The sequence below is a fragment of the Saimiri boliviensis genome, chromosome 1 (assembly GCF_048565385.1).
Source record: "Saimiri boliviensis isolate mSaiBol1 chromosome 1, mSaiBol1.pri, whole genome shotgun sequence".
Lineage (NCBI taxonomy): Eukaryota > Metazoa > Chordata > Mammalia > Primates > Cebidae > Saimiri > Saimiri boliviensis.
Window position 1 is genome coordinate 213,866,253 of NC_133449.1, and position 19,339 is coordinate 213,885,591.

The following is a 19,339-nucleotide window of genomic DNA, read 5'->3' on the forward strand; positions in this document are numbered from 1 at the left end:
AGGAGTTTGCACATTATCCTAACAGCAGTGGGCAATCGGTGAAAGATTTTTAGCAGGGAATTTTATAATATGATTTGTATTTTTAGAAATATTCTGGCTACAGTGTAGAGAATGCATTGGGGTAGATGCCAGGCACTTGGAGTGATTTGGGATAAAGGTGGTGGAGGTCTGAACTGAAGTGGTGTTGGTAGAGATGGAGAAAAAGGTATGGAGGGGAATTAATTGGGGCAGAGAATCAGTGTGACTTTGTAGCTAATATGAGAGATGAAGAGGGGAGGAATCTGATTTGGAGAGTAGGTGGTGGTGCCATTCATCTATGTAGTCTCAGAAATGTTGATTTTTGTGTTTGTTTTTATCCTTTTAGGGTTAAAGGAAAGCTCTCTCTGCACAACTGGATGGTTTCATCTGGCAGAAGCCCAAGTCAAAATACATAGACCTAAAGAAGCTATTCTTTCATGCCATAAAGGTATTTTTGATACTTTTTGGGTTGACACGTAACCCAATTTGTTTTTATTTTAAAGGACAAAGATAGTGATTTTTAAAAACCAAAATGCTATATTTTGTATTTTAAAATGCTAATTTTAATTTCACTGAGGTTAAATAAAAGTCTGCATGCATGTCTACCAGTGTATTTGTTTTTAAATTGACAATGAATATTTAGCAAAATTTTCCTGCATTTGAAATATTGACATAGTCAGTTTAGGCTTGGGTCCTCTGTCTTTGTAACAAGGAAGTTTCTGGTGTGTCTAAGACACATGTGTTCTTAATTTCCCTGATATAGAGAGGGGAAACCTTAGGCATCTTGGAGCATATCTGAATGTGACAGGGTGAAGGGTGGGGATAGGAAATCATGAAAGCGGTTCACTGTTTCTGACCCACCTGACAGCTGGCCCTCTGTGACTGAGAAATAGTTCACCTTAGTCCATTCTAATTCAGCTTCTTTCCTCTTCCAGTATCCTTAATTTCTTGTATTTGTTACAGGTGCTTTGGTTATGGGCTAACCTTTATTGTTTAGCAGATATATATAGCCATTGTCATTTTTTTAAGGATGTTCAGTTTCATTTTATATTGTGTGAAGATAGAGGTTTTAAATTCAGATATGTTCAGTTTTAAATTCAGGTCTTTCCATAAGGAATTCAGGGAAGAATTTATATTTAGTTTTGAGTTACTCTTCATGTATATTGTTTTGAAAATTTATGCTTATTGTATCTGCAATTTATTATATGTCATCCTTTAAAAAGGGGGAAAAAAAACTGAAGTGATATGCCTGTCTTCATTTGGATACCTTTAATTTTGTCAGCTCTGAAGATCATAGATAATCGTGGTGCGTCTGGTGGCAGTCTTTACCAGAGGAATCTTTGTCTTCGTTTGAAAGCAGAGGCTTTGGTTAAACTTTCAGATTATGAATCTTCAGAGGAAGCAATTCGTACTCTCGATCAGGTAGTCTTATCAAGTTTTCTTCAACTTTGGTTAGTTTCCAGTAACCAGGCAACAACCCTTCTCTGCCTACCACAAACATTTACTTACACAGATTTTGTGTTAGAGGTGTGAATTCACCACATCTGCACTTTTATAAGTCATTCATATATTTGGGAACTTCTAATTTTATTTGTTTGCCTTTTGATTAAGGACTTACAGTACTCGTGATACAAGACTGTTTCTTTCTTTAGTTCTAGAACTTATTCTCCTTTCTTCCTTTTGCCCTCTTAGGTTATTACTACTTGATTATTATTAATTTGAGATTCTAAATTTTTTCCTCCAGGAAATGTTCTGCAGATTTGACAAGAATAATTAAGAACACTATTAGCTTCATGGTAGAGAATGTTGTTTATTTGCTTCTTTCAAAAAAAGATTGATATTTCATAATGAAATCAATTTCTTTGTTTTTGGGGTTCAAGCAATTTGAAATTCCATACTGGAAAAAAAAAGCATAACTGGTAAATTGTGAATTTTAACATTGTGCCCTAAAGATTGTTGTCAGGTAAAGACTACTACTGGTCTAAAATTAAAATTGAGTTTTTCAAAAAAGTTTAGTTTTATGTGTTTCAAAGGGCTTTGTATATAATAATATTTTTAAAAATCAGAACCGTTGTCAGCATCCTTCAAGAATTAATATTTTCTTGTTTTCCTTTTGCCATCCTGCCAGTCATTTGTTTGGTGTGAATGTTTTATAAAGATTTTTCAAATAATGTTTTCACAAAAAAACAAAATGAAAAGTTTTTGGACTCTGCTAGTTTAGCAGAGTCCAGGTCTGAGATAGAAAATGTACAAGATGAGCTGAGAACACCTTGTCATGCTAGAAAGCAAGAAACTATAAAAGGGCTTAGACTGCAAAAGGGCTCAAGAGCTAGCATGAAGAGATTCTTGCTAGCTAAAAAGAGTACTAGCTGATGTGCTATGTTGAAATACATCAGATTGTCAAATCTGTTAAAGCTATGTGTTCATGATGATACAGAAAACAAAAAAGTCATCAAATGTCCTCAAGAAAACAAATCTTTGGGGGAGTGCCAAGAACCCAACTGTGAAGAATAAAGGCGTTTATTCTGCCTTTTGTCTCTGAATTACTCCTCAGGATAGTGAAATAATGAGGGTAGGATAAATTTGTCTTTGTTGAATTATTCCATTTAATAAAAGAAGGTGACAGAAAATTGCCATTTTGGAATCCCCAATGAATTAAAAGATCTAGGCATCAAAGGTTAATGGATGCTACTATTACAAAAAGAAAAACAATCAGGCCAGGCCCAGTGGCTCAAACCTCTAATCCCAACACTTTGGGAGGCCAGGGTGGGTGATCAATTGAGGTCAGGAGTTTGAGACCAGCCTGGTCAATATGGTGAAGCCACATCTCTGCTAAAAATATAAAAAATTAGTTAGGCCTGGTGGTGTACACCTCAGCCACTTGAGAGGCTGAGGCAGGAGAATTGCTTGAAGCCAGGAAGCAAAGGTTGCAGTGAATCAAGATCATGCCATTGCATTCTAGCCTGGGTGTTGAAGCGAGACTCTGTTTCAAAAAAAAAAGACAATCAGACCCAACCAAGTGCAAGTACACCTGAAGTATCCTTGGGAATCTTCAAACCTGAATCAGATCAAGCTTCTAACCCAACTACTAATATACTGGAAATTCAGGGAACCAAGGAACATGTTAAACACCTTGAAAATACATTTTGCAAAATCCAGACTCTGAGAAACTGTGACAAATAGACCATATTTTTCAACAGTTAAATTTTAAGGAAGAAAAAAAAGAGAAGGAGGGGGATCTTATTGATTAAAAGAGACTTAAGGCATATTAGTCAGTGCATATGTATGTATCTTACTTGGATTTTGATTTTAAAAATTGTTCAGATATTTTATGAGACAACTGGGAAACTTGATAATGTTAAGGATGTATTGTTGGTTTTGTTTAAGTACGATAATGGTAATGTGGTTATGTAGTTTAGAAATGAGCTTTTAGATATACATACTGAAGTATTACAGATAAAAAGTTAAAATATCTGGGATTTGTGTCAAAATAATCTGAACAGGAATGTGGTAAAATTGGTGGAGGTATAGATTAAAAAATGATTGCCTATGAGTGTGATTTTGTAGCTGGATGATGGGCACATGTGGGTTTATTATACTAGTTTCTGTAATTTTTTATGTATATGAGATTTTCCTTAATAAAAATGTTATAAAGAGTGAAGATGGGTTAGTAGTGATAGAAATCAAGACCTCTATTTCTTTATTCTATTAGGACCCTGCTTTTCTGTGTTCATTTTTTCATTAAAGCAAACATTGCTGTGGTTGTGTTGAAGGAGATTTATAGCAGTTTGTTACAATTGTTTTCTAGGTTTCCGATGCAGATAATATCCCAGGACTTTTGGTTCTCAAAAGCTTGGCCTATCGGAACAAAGGTTCATTAGATGAAGCTGCAAAGGTTAGCTTTTTTATTCTAAGTGAGCATTTTTTTGAGTTAAAAGTCATTGTTATTTGGATATAGAATTGACAGGTGTCTATTTTATAGATTATGGAAGACCTTCTCTCTTCTTACCCTGACCTAGCTGAAGTTCATGCCCTTGAGGCTTTGATTCATTTCACCAAAAAGGACTATCTACAAGCAGAAAAATGGTAAGGATATATAGATTGGTCATAGAACCATTAACATCTGAGTTCTTTTATATTTCTCAAAAATTCAAAATGAGTAGGCTTGATTTTTTATGAATTTGATCTTTGTGGGCTTTAAGTTTTAGTATTTTTAAGAAATGTTTAGCATGTAGTACAGTAGCTATAAAAAATTATATAATGGGTTTCAAACCTAATTAGCCATTCTTGACCAGGTGTGGTGGCTCACACCTGTAATCCCAGCACTTTGAGAGGCCAAGGCAGGTGATTACGTGAGCCCAGGAGTTCAAGACTAGCCTGGGCAACATGACAAAACCCTGTCTCTACTAAAAATAAAACTTAGCTGGACATGGTGGCACATGCCTGTAGTTCCAGCTATTGAGGCTGAGGCCTGAGAATTGCTTGAACCTGGGAGATAGAGGTTGCAGTGAGTCAGGATTGTTCCACTGTACTCCAGCCTGTTTGACAGAGCGAGACTCGGGCTAAAAAAAAAAAAAATCTAATTAGCTGATTATAATGTTCACTAAGCAGATGTAATGTTCAGTGTAGTCTGAACACTTAGCACATGGTAGTACTAAAAGGCCACGGTGCTTTTTAAAGCTCCTCTTCTTCAAAAACAAATCACTTTTTTCCTTATGATCACATAAATTCTGAAGTGATGATTTATTTCTAATTTGGCACCTCCGAATTACTCAAACTTTGATTGTTCCAACTAGAAGTCTCCTATAGTGTGTGTGTATGTGTGTGTGTGTGTGTGTGTGTGTGTGTGTATTTATTTATTTTGCCATTTCTTTTTATTACCCTTTGGTGACTTAGTTTTCAGAGAGCTCTTGAGAAAGATACTGAAGTTGCGGAATATCATTACCAACTGGGATTAACATACTGGTTCATGGGTGAAGAGACAAGAAAAGATAAAACAAAGGCTCTTACCCACTTTCTGAAGGTAAAGCAAGTGCTACAATTCAATTCTTAGTTGAAATGGCATTACAAAATTATAAATAATAATCATATAAGTTTGTTTCCTACAGTTACTCTTTACTGACCTGTTTTTGGTGCTTTATCTTTCCTACATAACGTTTTATGATGGTGTTACATGGGTTTTTCAAGGAAAAAATTAAAATACAAAATGTTAAAGTTACTTATTAAAAAGCATGTGTTGTAGAAAATGAGACATAATTATCTCTGATAGACAACACTTTTTAGGTAATTTCCACTGTAGTTTTATGAGCATACAAGTTACATGTTTAAAGTCCTGTTTTTTTTAGAAGTTTGACATCTATAAGTTTAACATTCTTATCTTGACTCATCAGAGAAGATTAATTCAGTAACAGCTTTAATTTTACATTTCCTTTTCCAAAAAAGAAAATATTTTTATACTTCCATTTACTTTCTATAAGCAATGAGGGACAGCTTTCCTTTTTAAATCTTACATTAAAGGATTTTTTGGGCATATTTTTGTATGTTTAATGAAGTTATTTCTTTTTTCTTTAATCTGTGTATATTCTGTATTTTTTAAGATATTAAATGAACTTTTGATGTTCTGGTATTGTCAATATTTATTTCAAAGGCTGCAAGACTGGATACATATATGGGCAAAGTTTTCCGCTATTTAGGTCATTATTACAGAGATGTAATGGGAGATAAAAACAGAGCTCGTGGATGTTATAGGAAAGCCTTTGAATTAGCTGACACTGATGCTGAATCTGGAGCTGCAGCGGTTGACCTCAGTGTGGAGCTTGAAGATATGGTATGTCTAATAACCACGTTTCCCTTTTTTTTTATCCTGAGTATATAAATGAAAATATTTTTATATATGTATACTTGAAAGTTATTAGTTTCTTTTTCTGTAGATGCAGTAGAAATATTTTTACATCTATAAAGTTTTTTTCTATTGGCAGATGTTAAATTACTAACCACTTATTGTTGAAACTGTAGTTTAGTGTCTACCAGTGTAATTTTAAAAAATCAGAAGTGGGAAATGAAAATATATCTGTGTACTTTACATGAGTGTTCTGTCTTTTTATAATATTCAATGTATCTAATATTAGTATTTTCTTATTATTAGGAAACTGCTTTAGCTATCCTAACAACAGTAACTCAAAAGGCAAGTGCTGGAACGGCAAAATGGGCCTGGCTTAGGCGAGGACTGTACTATTTGAAAGCTGGTCAGCATTCTCAAGCAGTGGCTGAGTAAGTCACCTTATTGTATTTAAACGATGTTAGACAAGCATAATCATTCCTTAAATTAAGCGTTATTTATACCTCAAATGAACTTTACAAATTGTCTCTTACAGGTTGTATTTTGAGAGAAGAAATAACAAAATTACTCTGTGATCAATTGGTGTTTATTGTCAGCAGGGCAGTGGAATTGCAGAGATGGATTCAACAATGTGTTGCTTTTGAGGAGATAGCCAGTTTAGTGAATTGAAGTCTTCATAAATACGTATAGTAGATTCTCAATAGAAATTTTAGTGATGAAAAGCCGAGGCACATATCTTTGTTATTCTGCTGACATACATTGTTTTTGGCAAGGGAAACATTTGACAGCTTGAAGGGCATTTGGAGCAGCTCATATATGATCAATTTGAGTCATTTGATTTGAACAGTACTTAAATGTAAATAAATATATTTGAATCAAGATAAAGTTGTTTCTGGTTTATGTTAGTATCTAGAGTACAGGCATTTTCACGGAAATGGAATTTGATCAGATATTTAAAGCATGCCTATTTCTATATTTTAACTGTGGTATTTCTGTTTGGTAAAAGGATTGCAGGTGGGGGATTATGGACTGATGAGGCAAACTGAGATGGTCACCTGTCGTGGTAGTATAGAAAACTTGAATTTTTTGAAATAATTAAGGAAAAGAAATTTTGTTCAACACTTTTTCAAAAAAAAGCATTTTATTCTTATTTATTCTGAAATTAAAATAACATTTCTTAGTATTAAAAAAATTAATCACAAAATGAACAGATTTACATGCTTTAGCACTTTTATAAGTAGAAGAAGCCACAGATAAGTATGATTCAGTTGAATTATTCATTTTATTTTATTTTTTTCAGATTTGGAGATAGTTCTATAACTTTTAGTTCTCTTATGGTTTTTTGAAATTTTAGTTTACAGGCAGCTTTAAGAGCAGACCCAAAGGACTTCAATTGTTGGGAATCATTAGGAGAGGCATACTTAAGCAGAGGAGGCTACACAACAGCCTTGAAATCCTTCACGAAAGCCAGTGAGCTGAACCCAGAATCGACATACAGTGTGTTTAAGGTTGCAGCAATACAGCAAATCCTAGGCAAATATAAGGAGGCTGTAGCTCAGTACCAGGTGATCATTAAAAAGACAGAAGATTATGTGCCTGCTTTAAAAGGTAATTGCTTTTTATTAGCTCCTTTGACTTTTATGATACTTAAGTATAAAATCCTTGAGTAGATTTCTTACCTAAATATATTGAATAACTTGAAAAGGACTTGTTTAGTCAACATCAAGCATCTGGTATGAACCTCTTACAGTATAGCTTATATAGATTTGAATATAAAAAGATCAAATCTCATTTCATAAATTAACAAATAGTAATATGATAGAGATTTAACGTTTAGACAAATAGTATAACTATTAGATCTAAAAAACTATCTCTAAAATGTGTTTCCCTACTCTTCCATTTTTAATTCATTATCCCCAGAATATCTTAATCCCTATAATTACTTGTAAGTTATACACACTCATTAAATTATATTTTTAAATTGTAGAGACAACTTGCATTGTTTTGTAGTTATCTAAGTTAGTTTTGGTAATATAAAATGCCGCCATCCATGTATAATCTACATTTTTAATGATTATATTTGAACTTTTAAAAAAGCCTGAAGCTCATTATATATGCGTTCTCTCCTCCATTTTCTTCTTCTTTCTGCTTTTTAAAAAAACTTTACAAATTGTGTCATCCCTGCTTAGCAGCCATGCTAATCTTCTTTTTTTTTTTTTTTTTTTTTTTTTTTGAGACGGAGTTTCGCTCTTGTTACCCAGGCTGGAGTGCAATGGCGCGATCTCGGCTCACCGCAACCTCCGCCTCCTGGGTTCAGGCAATTCTCCTGCCTCAGCCTCCTGAGTAGTTGGGATTACAGGCATATGCCACCATGCCCAGCTGATTTTTTGTATTTTTAGTAGAGACGGAGTTTCACCATGTTGACCAGGATGGTCTCGATCTCTCGACCTCGTGATCCACCCCCCTTGGCCTCCCAAAGTGCTGGGATTACAGGCTTGAGCCACCGCACCCGGCCACGCTAATCTTCTTTTTATCATTCTAGTTTTGGTGTATGTGCTGCTGAAGTGAGCACATAGACAGCATAAATAGTATATTTTAAATTACATATAACTTAATGCTTGAAACTTTTTTTTTGAATTTTGTAAAACTCCTCAAGAGAAGGAGAACTCACATTTATGAAATCTTTACTAGACACTTTAAGAAATCACTATTTCATTTAATTCTTATATTTTGCTATGCAGATTGTAATATAAAAAAACATACCTTGTTTCACAGTGGTTAATAAGTAGTAATATGATGGAGAGCAACATGTAAATAATATCTCTATTTTTGTAGCCAAGGTTTTAGGAGGTGAGTAACCTGCCCAAAGTTAAGGAAATTCTTGGGTTCCATAGATAACTTTTTCAGAACTTCTAGTGCATGTTTACTCCAATAGAACTCTTCCATTTGAATTTCTTATTAAATGAATGTAGGATCATGCTTTAAGATAATTTTATAACATGCCATTAAGTTTTATTTTCTGGAAAGTGCTTTAAAATAACACCAATAAATGTATTTGAAATTCATTTTAAGTGTTTTGTGTGTTTTAATAACAGTGACAAACTTACCTGATTTTAGGTTTGGGTGAATGCCATCTTCTGATGGCAAAAGCAGCTCTAGTTGATTATCTTGATGGAAAAGCCGTAGACTACATAGAAAAAGCGCTGGAATATTTTACTTGGTTAGTATTATTCTTATTATTTATTGTGTTGATTTTTGTAATATTATAATGAAGCCAAATTTAGAAGATTATTTTATGTATTCTGCTAGATATAGCAGTTACGAAGAATGTCAAACATAAAGAATAACAGACAAGCCAATTATTTCTATGATCTACATGTTGTATTAATTTTGCATTTGGGGAAACATATATAATTTCTTCTGCTCTTAGTAGTGGCTGGCTGGATGCATAGGAAAGAATAGGAAGGAAGGAGCAGTCGGCTAGTGGAACAGCAGCTCTGACACCATGTGTTAGTGTTCTCTTTCAGTAGACCTGGAAATAAATATCTTTAATTGGAACCAATAGGGAAATAGGGCTTCAGGTGGTCAATATGCTTTACATTCAGTGGGGAGAGCCAATAGCAGGATTATTAGTAGGTCTTGAAGGTAAGGGGAAATGACAGTATGATTGCTCCTGAAGAGAAACTGTGTAGGATAAAAGTGATGTGTATAATAACAGGAAAGGAATCAGAAAATTTTGAGTAGTTCTATAAAATGTAAATTATAAATTTACATTTTATAGAACTGTAAATTCATTGGTTAGGTCAGAAAAAGTGTTATCTGTGGTAGATAACTTCCAAATGTCCACAAGTTAGATGTGCATTTGAATTTTTTTTTTAACTCTTAAACATCTTTCTTTTACTTCCCCTCTTTTCCTGCTTTGTTTCTCCTCTGTTTTCTATTTATTGGTTGCTCCAGAATTGCTTTTCATATAAACCAAATATGAAATGAAAACCTAACCTTTTTGTTTGTTTGTTTTTCCCCCACATTCCTTGTGAATGCAGCCTAACCCTTTTTTATCTCACTGAGTTTTATAGCTGCTTTTCAAGTCTCACATAATGTAATTCTTTCTTAAGAGAAAATTACTGTGTAGAGGGTATGTTTTATTTGAACTGGTATTTAAAAGTAAACACGAACCTTTGGGTGACAGTAACTTAGTCATAAATACTGCCTTTCTGAGCCTAGGGATATTATTCTGGATAACATGTTACATAACCCATTAGAAGGTGGCATATAAAACAATTATAATCTCCAAATGTATATTTACTTCTAGACTTAGATGGAGTTAATGCTGTCAAAATTATTGTATAAGGGTGATATAAGTTACTTAACTATAGATTTTTTTTATTGAACTTAAAAGAATTTAGACTGTTAAAATCACCTCTTTCACTTTTTTCCCTCTCTTTTCTCATTTTTTGCTGTCAATTTAAAAAACTTTGTAAAGATATTTAGACAAAGGAACTCCAAATAGTATTGCCCTTCCTTCTTATTCTCAGTGGGCTTTTAGTCATGACCACAATAATTAATATTATTTTTAAGGAAGACATAGGAAAATGATTTTTGGCTGGACTCCATGAGTAGAAAAGACTATGAAAAATGTTCCATCTGCTTATCCATCTGCCAGTAACATAGCAGCTTGTGATAGCTGATTATTGAGACTTGGCTTAAATGAAATTGCCATGTTTTATTTATAAGATCTCAAGAAGAGAAAAATGAAGAGAAATACATAGCTGAAGTTTTTCTCATTCTAAAAGGAATTGCCCTCTGTCACCATAATTAATATTTCTCTTTGTTTTTTGAACTTGTTCATTCAGTCTGCTCTTGTTTCTATAAATGTGGTTCTTCAGATTTCCATGTTTAGATTTTGTTATTTTTGGTCTCAGGGAATAAATATTCAACATCACCAATCATCAGGAAAATGCAAATCAAAACCACAGTGAGGTATCTTCTCACCCCAGTTAGGATGTCTGTTATCAAAAAGACAAAAAAATAAAGGCTGGCAAGGATGTAAAGAAGAGAGAATTCTTATATGGTTTATGGGAATGCAAACTAGTATAGCCACTGTGGATAACAGTATGGATATTTCTCAAAAAACTGCAAACAGAACTACCATGTGATCCAGCAATTCCACTACTGGGAACTTATCCAAAGGAAAGGAAATCATTATGTCAAAGAGACATCTGTACTCATGTTTATTGCAGCACTATTCACAATAGTCAAGATATGGAATGAACCTAGATGTTCAACAACAGATGAATGGATAAAGAAAATATGTTATTTATATGCAATGAAATACTATTCAGCCATAAAAAAGAATGAAATCCTATCATTTAAGGCAACATGGACAGAACTGAAAGACATTATGTTAAGTGAAATAAGCCAGGAACAGAAAGTTAAGCACCATATGTCCTTACTCAAATGTGGAAGCTAAAAAAGAAATTGATCTCATAGAAGTAAAAAGTAGAACAGAGGTTACTAGAAGCTGGAAAGGTTAGGGAGAAGGGAGACATGGGAGATTTTTGTTAAAGGACACAAAATTACAGCTAGATAGGAGGAATAAGTTCCAGTGTTCTGTAGCAGTATAGGATGACTGTAGTTAACAATAATACATAGTTTCAAATAGCTAGAAGGAGGATATTGAACATTCCTAATACAAAGAAATGATAAATGTTTGAGATGATTAATATGCTAATTACCCTGATCTGATCACAATACATTATATAGTATCAAAAATCTCTCTGTACCCCATGAATATGTACAATTATTATGCCAGTTAAAAAATAAAATTTATAGAAGTCTTTCAGACCCTACCAAATACATTTCACACATTTTATTTGGGGTGTCTTCATCAATTTTTTGCTGCTATAACGGAATACCAGACTGGTTAATTTACAAACAGTAGAAGTTTATTTGACTTGGTTTTGGAGGCTGGGAAGTCCAGGAGCGTGGTGCTGGCATCTGGTAAGGGTCATCCTATGGCAGAAGGGCAGAATGCAAGAGGAAAAAAAATGGGACTGAACCTACTCTTCTATCAGGAGCTCACTCCTGTGACAACTAACCCATTCCTTCAATAACAGTATTAATCCATTTAGGAGGGCAGAGCCCTCATGACGTAATCATCTCTTAAAGGTTCCACTTCTCAGCATTGTTGCCCTGGAGACTGAGTTCCCAACTCATGAACTTTGTGAGAACATAGTCAAAACTACACAGCATGAGGGAAGACTAAAATAAAAAACCTGAGTTTACAATTGTCAATTGTGAGAGAGTTACAAACTTTATTCCCTTGGTCATCACTTAAACAAACACAAAAAGCACAGTTTTAACGTTGTAATAATAAAATTGGTCCTGGAAAACTTATTTATGTGATTGCTGCTACGTCTAATAAAAATGGTGAAGAGTAATAAAAAAGTGTCCACAAAATTTCTGGCACTTAAATAATCCCTTCCTCTTTCCCTTTTCCTTTTCTTCTTTCCTGTTAGGGAGGTGATATGATATAATTCAGTTAGGAGGAAGCTCGTAAAGCATTTGCAGTGCTCAGTGTACAGTTTTTCTGTTTCAATAATAATCGGAGATAAACTCCGTGCTTTTTACAAATAATTTATAAGAATCACATTGTTTCTTTTTTTAGTGCTCTGCAGCATCGAGCGGATGTGTCCTGCCTCTGGAAGCTAGCTGGGGATGCTTGCACCTGTCTTTATGCTGTCTCACCATCTAAAGTGAATGTTAATGTTTTAGGAGTCCTTCTAGGTCAGAAAGAAGGAAAACAAGTATTAAAGAAAAATGAGCTCCTCCACCTTGGAGGAAGGTAATTTGCAAAGATTGCCAGTTAATGACATTCAAATTGAATTAAGGCATTGTAGCAAAAAAATATAACATTAACTTTTATATTTCCGTAGGTGCTATGGTCGTGCATTAAAACTGATGTCTACATCTAATACATGGTGTGATCTTGGAATTAATTATTATCGCCAAGCACAGCATCTAGCAGAAACAGGCAGCAATGTGAATGATCTTAAGGAGTTGCTGGAGAAATCTTTAAATGTATGGTTTAAATAAATTTTTTACAAACTTTTAAAAACACTAAGTGCTTTTCTCAAAGATGTTTTAGTAGAAGCAAATAGTTTTTTCACATAAAACCACATATATATTGATATACATGCTGCTATTCCAAGAAATAAAAATTAATCTAATTTAACTTCTTTTCAGTGTCTGAAAAAAGCAGTGAGACTCGACAGTAATAATCACTTATACTGGAATGCTCTTGGTGTGGTTGCATGTTACAGTGGTGAGAATTAACACTTCAATATTTTTAGAAGATTGTGTATTTCAAACAAAGATTGTGTATTTCAGTTTCATCAAGTTCTGTATTTTTCAGGTATTGGAAATTATGGCCTTGCTCAGCACTGTTTCATCAAATCAATCCAGTCAGAACAAATTGTAAGTATTCTATGTGTCTATGAAAAAGAACTTCATAATTTAGAATTTCTAATTTTCTGAGACTTTCAAATAGACGAGGGGCCTATTTTAAGAAAAAAAAATATGTTTTTTAGAATGCTGTTGCATGGACCAACTTGGGAGTGTTATACTTCACAAATGAAAATATTGAGGTAAATATATTGCCTGTCTGTCATATTTAAAATAAAGAATGTTTTCTATATTATTATCTTCTCAACAGCTCAGCTTCTTGGGGAGAAATGTTTTTGCATGTTGCTATCTAGTCAGTATGCTCTCCAGTATGCTAGTTAATTGATGTTATGCAATTTATGTCAAATAATTAATGTGTAAGATTTATTTTCCTTTTTCTGACCCTCAAGAAACTTCTGGTTTTATGATTATGTTGGTTTTTTTATTTAGAGATTAAAACAATTCTATTCTGAATCAATTCAGCATTGTTTTAATCTGTACACATGTAAGAGAAGTCCTGTGTAGAGCGTTGGAGGTGGAGTAGATAATTGCAAGGGAGACACTTGGTACTCTCTAGCAGCTTAAGTTTAATTTTTGCTTGGTTGATTTACATTTTGGCTTTAGCAGGTATTAATCTCTTTAAATAGCAAGTGTAATTTGTCATACTTGAGCAGTTATACATTAGGCAATTAGAACTAAAATGACTGGGATCATGTTTATAGGACATGTTTGAAATGTTTCTACAAATTTATAGATAATACCATGTCTGAACTGTTTTGTGTTACAGCCAGTATATTGAATCCCCTCCCAAAAAGCTTTTGCACTATTCTCAAGGATACGTTAAGTCACTGCAAAAAAAAATTATAAATACTTTGAAAGAAAATATTAATTTGGATTTTAAAATATGTGAACATATTTTTTAAAAATTCAAGTGAAGCAATGTTAGGTGAAGTAAGCTATGGATGTGCTTTTATTGTGGCATGGGAGAATTGTTGCCCATGAACTTAAAAATAAGAAAAATAAGACTGGTTTCCTGCCATACGTAGATTGTTGAGAAAATAGTATAAAATAGTTATTTTTTGTAGCAGAAAAAAAAGGCATGCAAATTAATGTGTCCAAGTTAGGTATTTTTGAAGTTTCCTGATTGTTTAATGCAGAATTATGTTGTTGATCACTCCTTCTCTTGCAGAAGATATAATACATGTCTAGGACTTCATTGGTTAAGGCTTCATTAGTTGTGAGTTCTTATCCTCCCAGTTAAGCTAAAAGAGAGGGGAATAGGTAGTCTTGTTTAATCACTGCCTTCAAACCTATGGCTAGCTGATGAATGCATGATTGGTTGTTTAAAAGTTCTGCAGACTGTAAGGTAGACACCTATATTGCCGTTTTACTGGGGTTCAGAACTCCTAACCTGGGGAGAAATCTGTTGTACCCAGGAGTGTTCTAGAACTAAATAGCAAAACACTGCTTTAAGCATTGCTAATTATGCTTAAACAGTGAAATTTTGTGTTCATACATATTTATTGTGACAGGTTTGACTTATTCTCTTATTTTATGCTTTTTAAACATAAGCAGTTTAATAAGTTATAAAATGACTTGCTGTAATATTTTTTGCCTTTTTTTCCTAGCAAGCTCATGAAGCTTTCAAAATGGCCCAGTCCCTTGATCCATCTTACTTAATGTGCTGGATTGGACAAGTAAGATATATAACATGTAGTTACTATAGTTACTAATAAGCCTGTTGATATAAATAACTGACTAATATGCATAACAATGATAATAATGGTAATGGACAGCATTTGAAGTCTTACTTTGTGCCAGTTACAGTGCTTAGCTCTTTGTAGACACGATTTCAGTTAATCTATCATCAATTCTTTGAGGTATGGTTGTTGTTATACTCTCTTTATAGTTGTTGAAATAGAAACTCAGAGATCCTAAGTGTGATTCCTGAGGCCACATAGCTTGTAAGGATTTAACTCTGATTTGGGGGGCCTTTGAACACTTACCAATCTGACATTCCTGTGTTTAAAAAGTAAACCCAGAACTCTATTGTTTAACTCACATGTGCAGAAAATGCACATTTACAAAGATCATTTTGAATATTATGCTTCTGTAAAATCTCCATATTTGATTTGTCACTTATTTATGAGTATTCTCTCCTCCCCCAAATTTTGAATTTTGTACTGCCAAGTAGTAATCAGGATACTTAGTTACTAGTTGCTTTGGTTCAGAGAGTAGGAGAATCACCCATATCAGAAAATTTTTAACTAGGATTTAGAGATCTCCTATTGTACTTTTGAGAGGGTCTAATTCTAGTTAATTGATGAAGCAAGCAGAGATAGAAAGGCAAACTCCTGCTCCCATTCACTGTGGTAGCATCTGGGAGTAGTGGCATTATTATGCTAACCTCTATGTCAGCATTGAACTCAGGGAGCCCAAGAACTTGCATTCTAACTGCTCCCAAGTGATGACTATGAGGCTGGTCCAAGGGACCTCACTTCTAGTAGTACTCCTCTAGGTCAGTAGATCTTAGATGATTATCAGAATCACTTTTTAATTTTTATTTTAAAGGTATTTTTGGTTTTAAAAATAATTTATTTTAACAGATAACTGGTAGATTTAGTTAAAATAATAACAATAGAAGTAAAAACTTGTTAACTTTGCTAGTAAGCACAGCTAGTAAACCTTTGGTTCTTCTAAACAGTTTCATTTGTTATTATTGTTATTAATATTTTCTTTTAAACACATTAACAGTCTGTTTTTTCCCCCCCTTTTATAGGCTCTTATTGCTGAGACAGTTGGAAGTTATGACACCATGGATCTCTTCAGGCACACTACAGAACTCAATATGCATGTAAGACTCTAAACATTCTTATTGAAGATTCATTAATGAGAAAAGTATTATCCTTATTAAGGGAATGCATAGATATTTGGCTAGACATAGTGGCTTACACCTATAATCCCAGTGATTTGGGATGCCAAGGCAGGAGGATTGCTTAAGGTCAGCCTGGATAACATAGCAAGACCCTGTCTCTTAAAAATTTTTGTTAAATTAGCCAGGCATAATGGTGTACATCTGTAGACCTAGCTACTCAGGAGGCTGAGGCAGGAGGATTACTTCAGCCCTGGAGTTTCAGGTTATAGTGAGCTATGATCACACCACTGCATTCCAGCCTGGGCAGCAGAGCAGGAGTCTGTCTCTAAGAAAAAGAAAAAGAAAATGGATAGATAGTGATATTAGATGTTAATGACATCAGTTATTTTTATTCTTTATTCTTTCTTAGAAACAGATTAGTTGTCTTGCATTGAAGAACTTCTGCTTTTCTTTTTCCTACAGCTTTCAAGAGCTGGTGAAGAAATGACATTGAGAATTAATAGATACAGTAGTGGTCATATATTAATAGACTAGAAACTGAGACTCCAGGAAAAAAAATAGACATGAGATAAGGAGTAGGCATGGTAGGCATTTCTAGATTATTATGAAAATGTTTTAGTATTTTGTTGTTGTTGTTGTTGTTTTGGTTTGACCTTTGGCAATGGTGCTGAGGAGGGGAAAGTCAACCCATCAGGCGAGGCTCTGATTTCTGCATTTTATCCCATTTGATTCTTCTAGTTAGGATTGGAGCAAGTAATTTTAGCGTGGTCTTAGCTCTGTGTTTTATCATAATGACCCTTCCTTTAAAGATACTTTTAACAGTTGACTTAAAGTAGACTGAGATGGGCTATTTATTGTATTGAAGTACATTGTTTTATTTCTTATTTTTATGGACATAATTATTATCCTATGTCGACTTGTTAACATTGATTTTTTTAAAAGACCGAAGGAGCATTAGGTTATGCATATTGGGTCTGCACAACATTGCAAGATAAAAGCAACAGAGAAACAGAGCTGTATCAGTACAACATCCTCCAGATGAATGCTATTCCAGCAGCACAAGTTGTTTTGAATAAATACGTAGGTAAGATACCTGTTACATAATAGCAAGATATTTGAATAACTATTGAAATAATTTAAGTAATTTTTAAAATCAGTTCATTTCAAATTAAATATTGGTGTTTTTTTAGAAAGACATGAATTTGCCTTCTTTTTGCAATGGCAAAGCAGTCTTTACTTTGTAAATGTTAATAAAGGCTTTTGAAGAAAGATGAAAATTACTACCTAATGATACAGGATAAAAGTCATTTCTCTGCTATAGTGGAGAGTGTAGTGTATTAGGCTTTAATACACTCTTCACTATACACTAGAACAGTTACTGCTGTTCTGTGTTTACTTTTTACTTTCTCTGCAGTCTTAGGCCAAGTGTTTTACCTCCTTTAACCTCTGTTTACTCTTTGGGTAGTGGATATAACAATACCTGGATTGTAGAGTTGTGAGAACTAGACGAGATAATATAAATGAAGTGCTAAACCCACTGTCTTTAGCTTCTCCCCTTAACATCTAATTATTCTTGAAGATATTGGAAAAATATGTTTAGGTTTAGGAAGTTGACAGAATTGGTGAAGTTTTATTAACCATCTATTATAATTTCCTGTCTTTTAAAATAAAACTACCATTGGGTTTAAACCTCTACTCCACCACTTTGTAGCCTTGATTGAAACCTTGGGCATGCTACCAAAATTCTCAACAGGAAAGTATTGCTTAGTGTTTAAATAAGATGATTTGTACAAAATGTTGTGCCAAGTGCCTGGCATATCCTAGATGCTCAAGAAATGTTAGTTTCATTAAGTTTTGACAAAATACTGATAAAGAAGCAAGGAGTTTAAGCAGGAGTATTGAAAACAGTAAATATTGACAGTCAAATAATATAAAGAATAAGACAAATTGTGAAAAACTGGAGAGAAAATACCTCACTGTAGATATTGTGGGGATTGTGGCACTCTGCATGCATTTAGCCTGAGGCACTAGCGTAGACAATTAATTTACAAGTATTAGCATTTGGGGGTTTGCCTTAGGGTGGATATGGCATGTGAAAGCATGGATTTCCTCATGCTTATTTTGACTCAGTTTTGTTGACTCTTTCTTTTGTGACTTTAAGGATTTTTCAAGAATAACTATGTGATTTCAACCTTAGTCATTGATCTTAGAACCTAACAGTCATGTAAGATATGGTTACACTGTACTTTGTTAAATAATTTAAAGGATTTGAAGACTTACTTTCCACTGCTGCTTTTTTTTTCTTTTTTTTTTTGTTTGATTTTTCTACTACTACTTTTAAGTAGATTAGATCAGATATATTTCTTTTTCTACATTGTACCTTCGTAGATATGTAAAAATGGGTTCACTTTGTCCACTGCCTAGACAAGGCCAATTTATCAAGATGAGAATTACAATAGAAAAAGAGTAATTCATGCGGAGCTGACTGTGCGGAGGACTAGAGTTTTATTATTACCAAAATCAGTCTCCCCAAGTGAGCATTTGGGGAATCAGCATTTTTAAGGATAATTTGGTGGATGGTTGTGGACGGGCAGTGAGTCAACAGTGCTGATTGGTTGGGTCGGAGATGAAATCATAGGGAGTTAAAGCTGTCCTCTAGCCCAGAGTCAGTTCCTGGGTAGTGGCCACAAGATTAGATGAGCCAGTTTATCAATCTGGGTGATGCCAGCTGATCCATCAAATGCCGGTTTTGCAAAACATCTCAAGCCCCTATCTTAGGTTTTAGAATAGTGATGTTATTCCCAGGAGCAATTTGGGGAGGTTCAGAATCTTGCAGCTTCCAGCTGCCTGACTCCTAAACCATAATTTCTAATCTTTTTTTTTTTTGAGATGGAGTTTGGCTCTTGTTACCTAGGCTGGAGTGCAATGGCGCAATCTCGGCTCACTGCAACCTCCACCTCCTGGGTTCAAGCAATTCTCCTGCCTCAGCCTCCCAGGTAGCTGGCACTACAGGCACGTGCCACCATGCCCAGCTACCTTTTTTTTTGTATTTTTAGTAGAGATGAGTTTCACCATGTTGACCAGGATGGTCTCGATCTGTTGACCTTGTGATCCACCCGCCTCAGCCTCCCAAAGTGCTGGGATTATAGGCGTGAGCCACCACA

The 19,339-nt window shown here is 34.2% G+C and overlaps 1 protein-coding gene across 3 annotated transcripts in view; it reads left to right on the plus strand.

Annotated features, from left to right (window-relative positions):
- Window positions 1-19,339, plus strand: part of SKIC3 (SKI3 subunit of superkiller complex) — a 93,672-nt gene that overhangs the window by 31,749 nt on the left and 42,584 nt on the right. For 2 of the 3 annotated variants that reach the window (XM_010340357.3, XM_074383417.1), the window contains 17 exons: window positions 365-466; window positions 1,301-1,440; window positions 3,827-3,913; window positions 4,001-4,104; window positions 4,915-5,041; window positions 5,666-5,845; window positions 6,164-6,288; window positions 7,212-7,465; window positions 8,975-9,077; window positions 12,525-12,701; window positions 12,793-12,937; window positions 13,103-13,181; window positions 13,272-13,333; window positions 13,447-13,503; window positions 14,929-14,997; window positions 16,080-16,154; window positions 17,118-17,259. In XM_010340357.3, the coding sequence (XP_010338659.3) occupies window positions 365-466; window positions 1,301-1,440; window positions 3,827-3,913; window positions 4,001-4,104; window positions 4,915-5,041; window positions 5,666-5,845; window positions 6,164-6,288; window positions 7,212-7,465; window positions 8,975-9,077; window positions 12,525-12,701; window positions 12,793-12,937; window positions 13,103-13,181; window positions 13,272-13,333; window positions 13,447-13,503; window positions 14,929-14,997; window positions 16,080-16,154; window positions 17,118-17,259 (2,028 nt within the window). The remainder of the gene's footprint in view (window positions 1-364; window positions 467-1,300; window positions 1,441-3,826; window positions 3,914-4,000; window positions 4,105-4,914; window positions 5,042-5,665; window positions 5,846-6,163; window positions 6,289-7,211; window positions 7,466-8,974; window positions 9,078-12,524; window positions 12,702-12,792; window positions 12,938-13,102; window positions 13,182-13,271; window positions 13,334-13,446; window positions 13,504-14,928; window positions 14,998-16,079; window positions 16,155-17,117; window positions 17,260-19,339) is intronic. The other variant, XM_074383424.1, reaches the window with a different exon arrangement.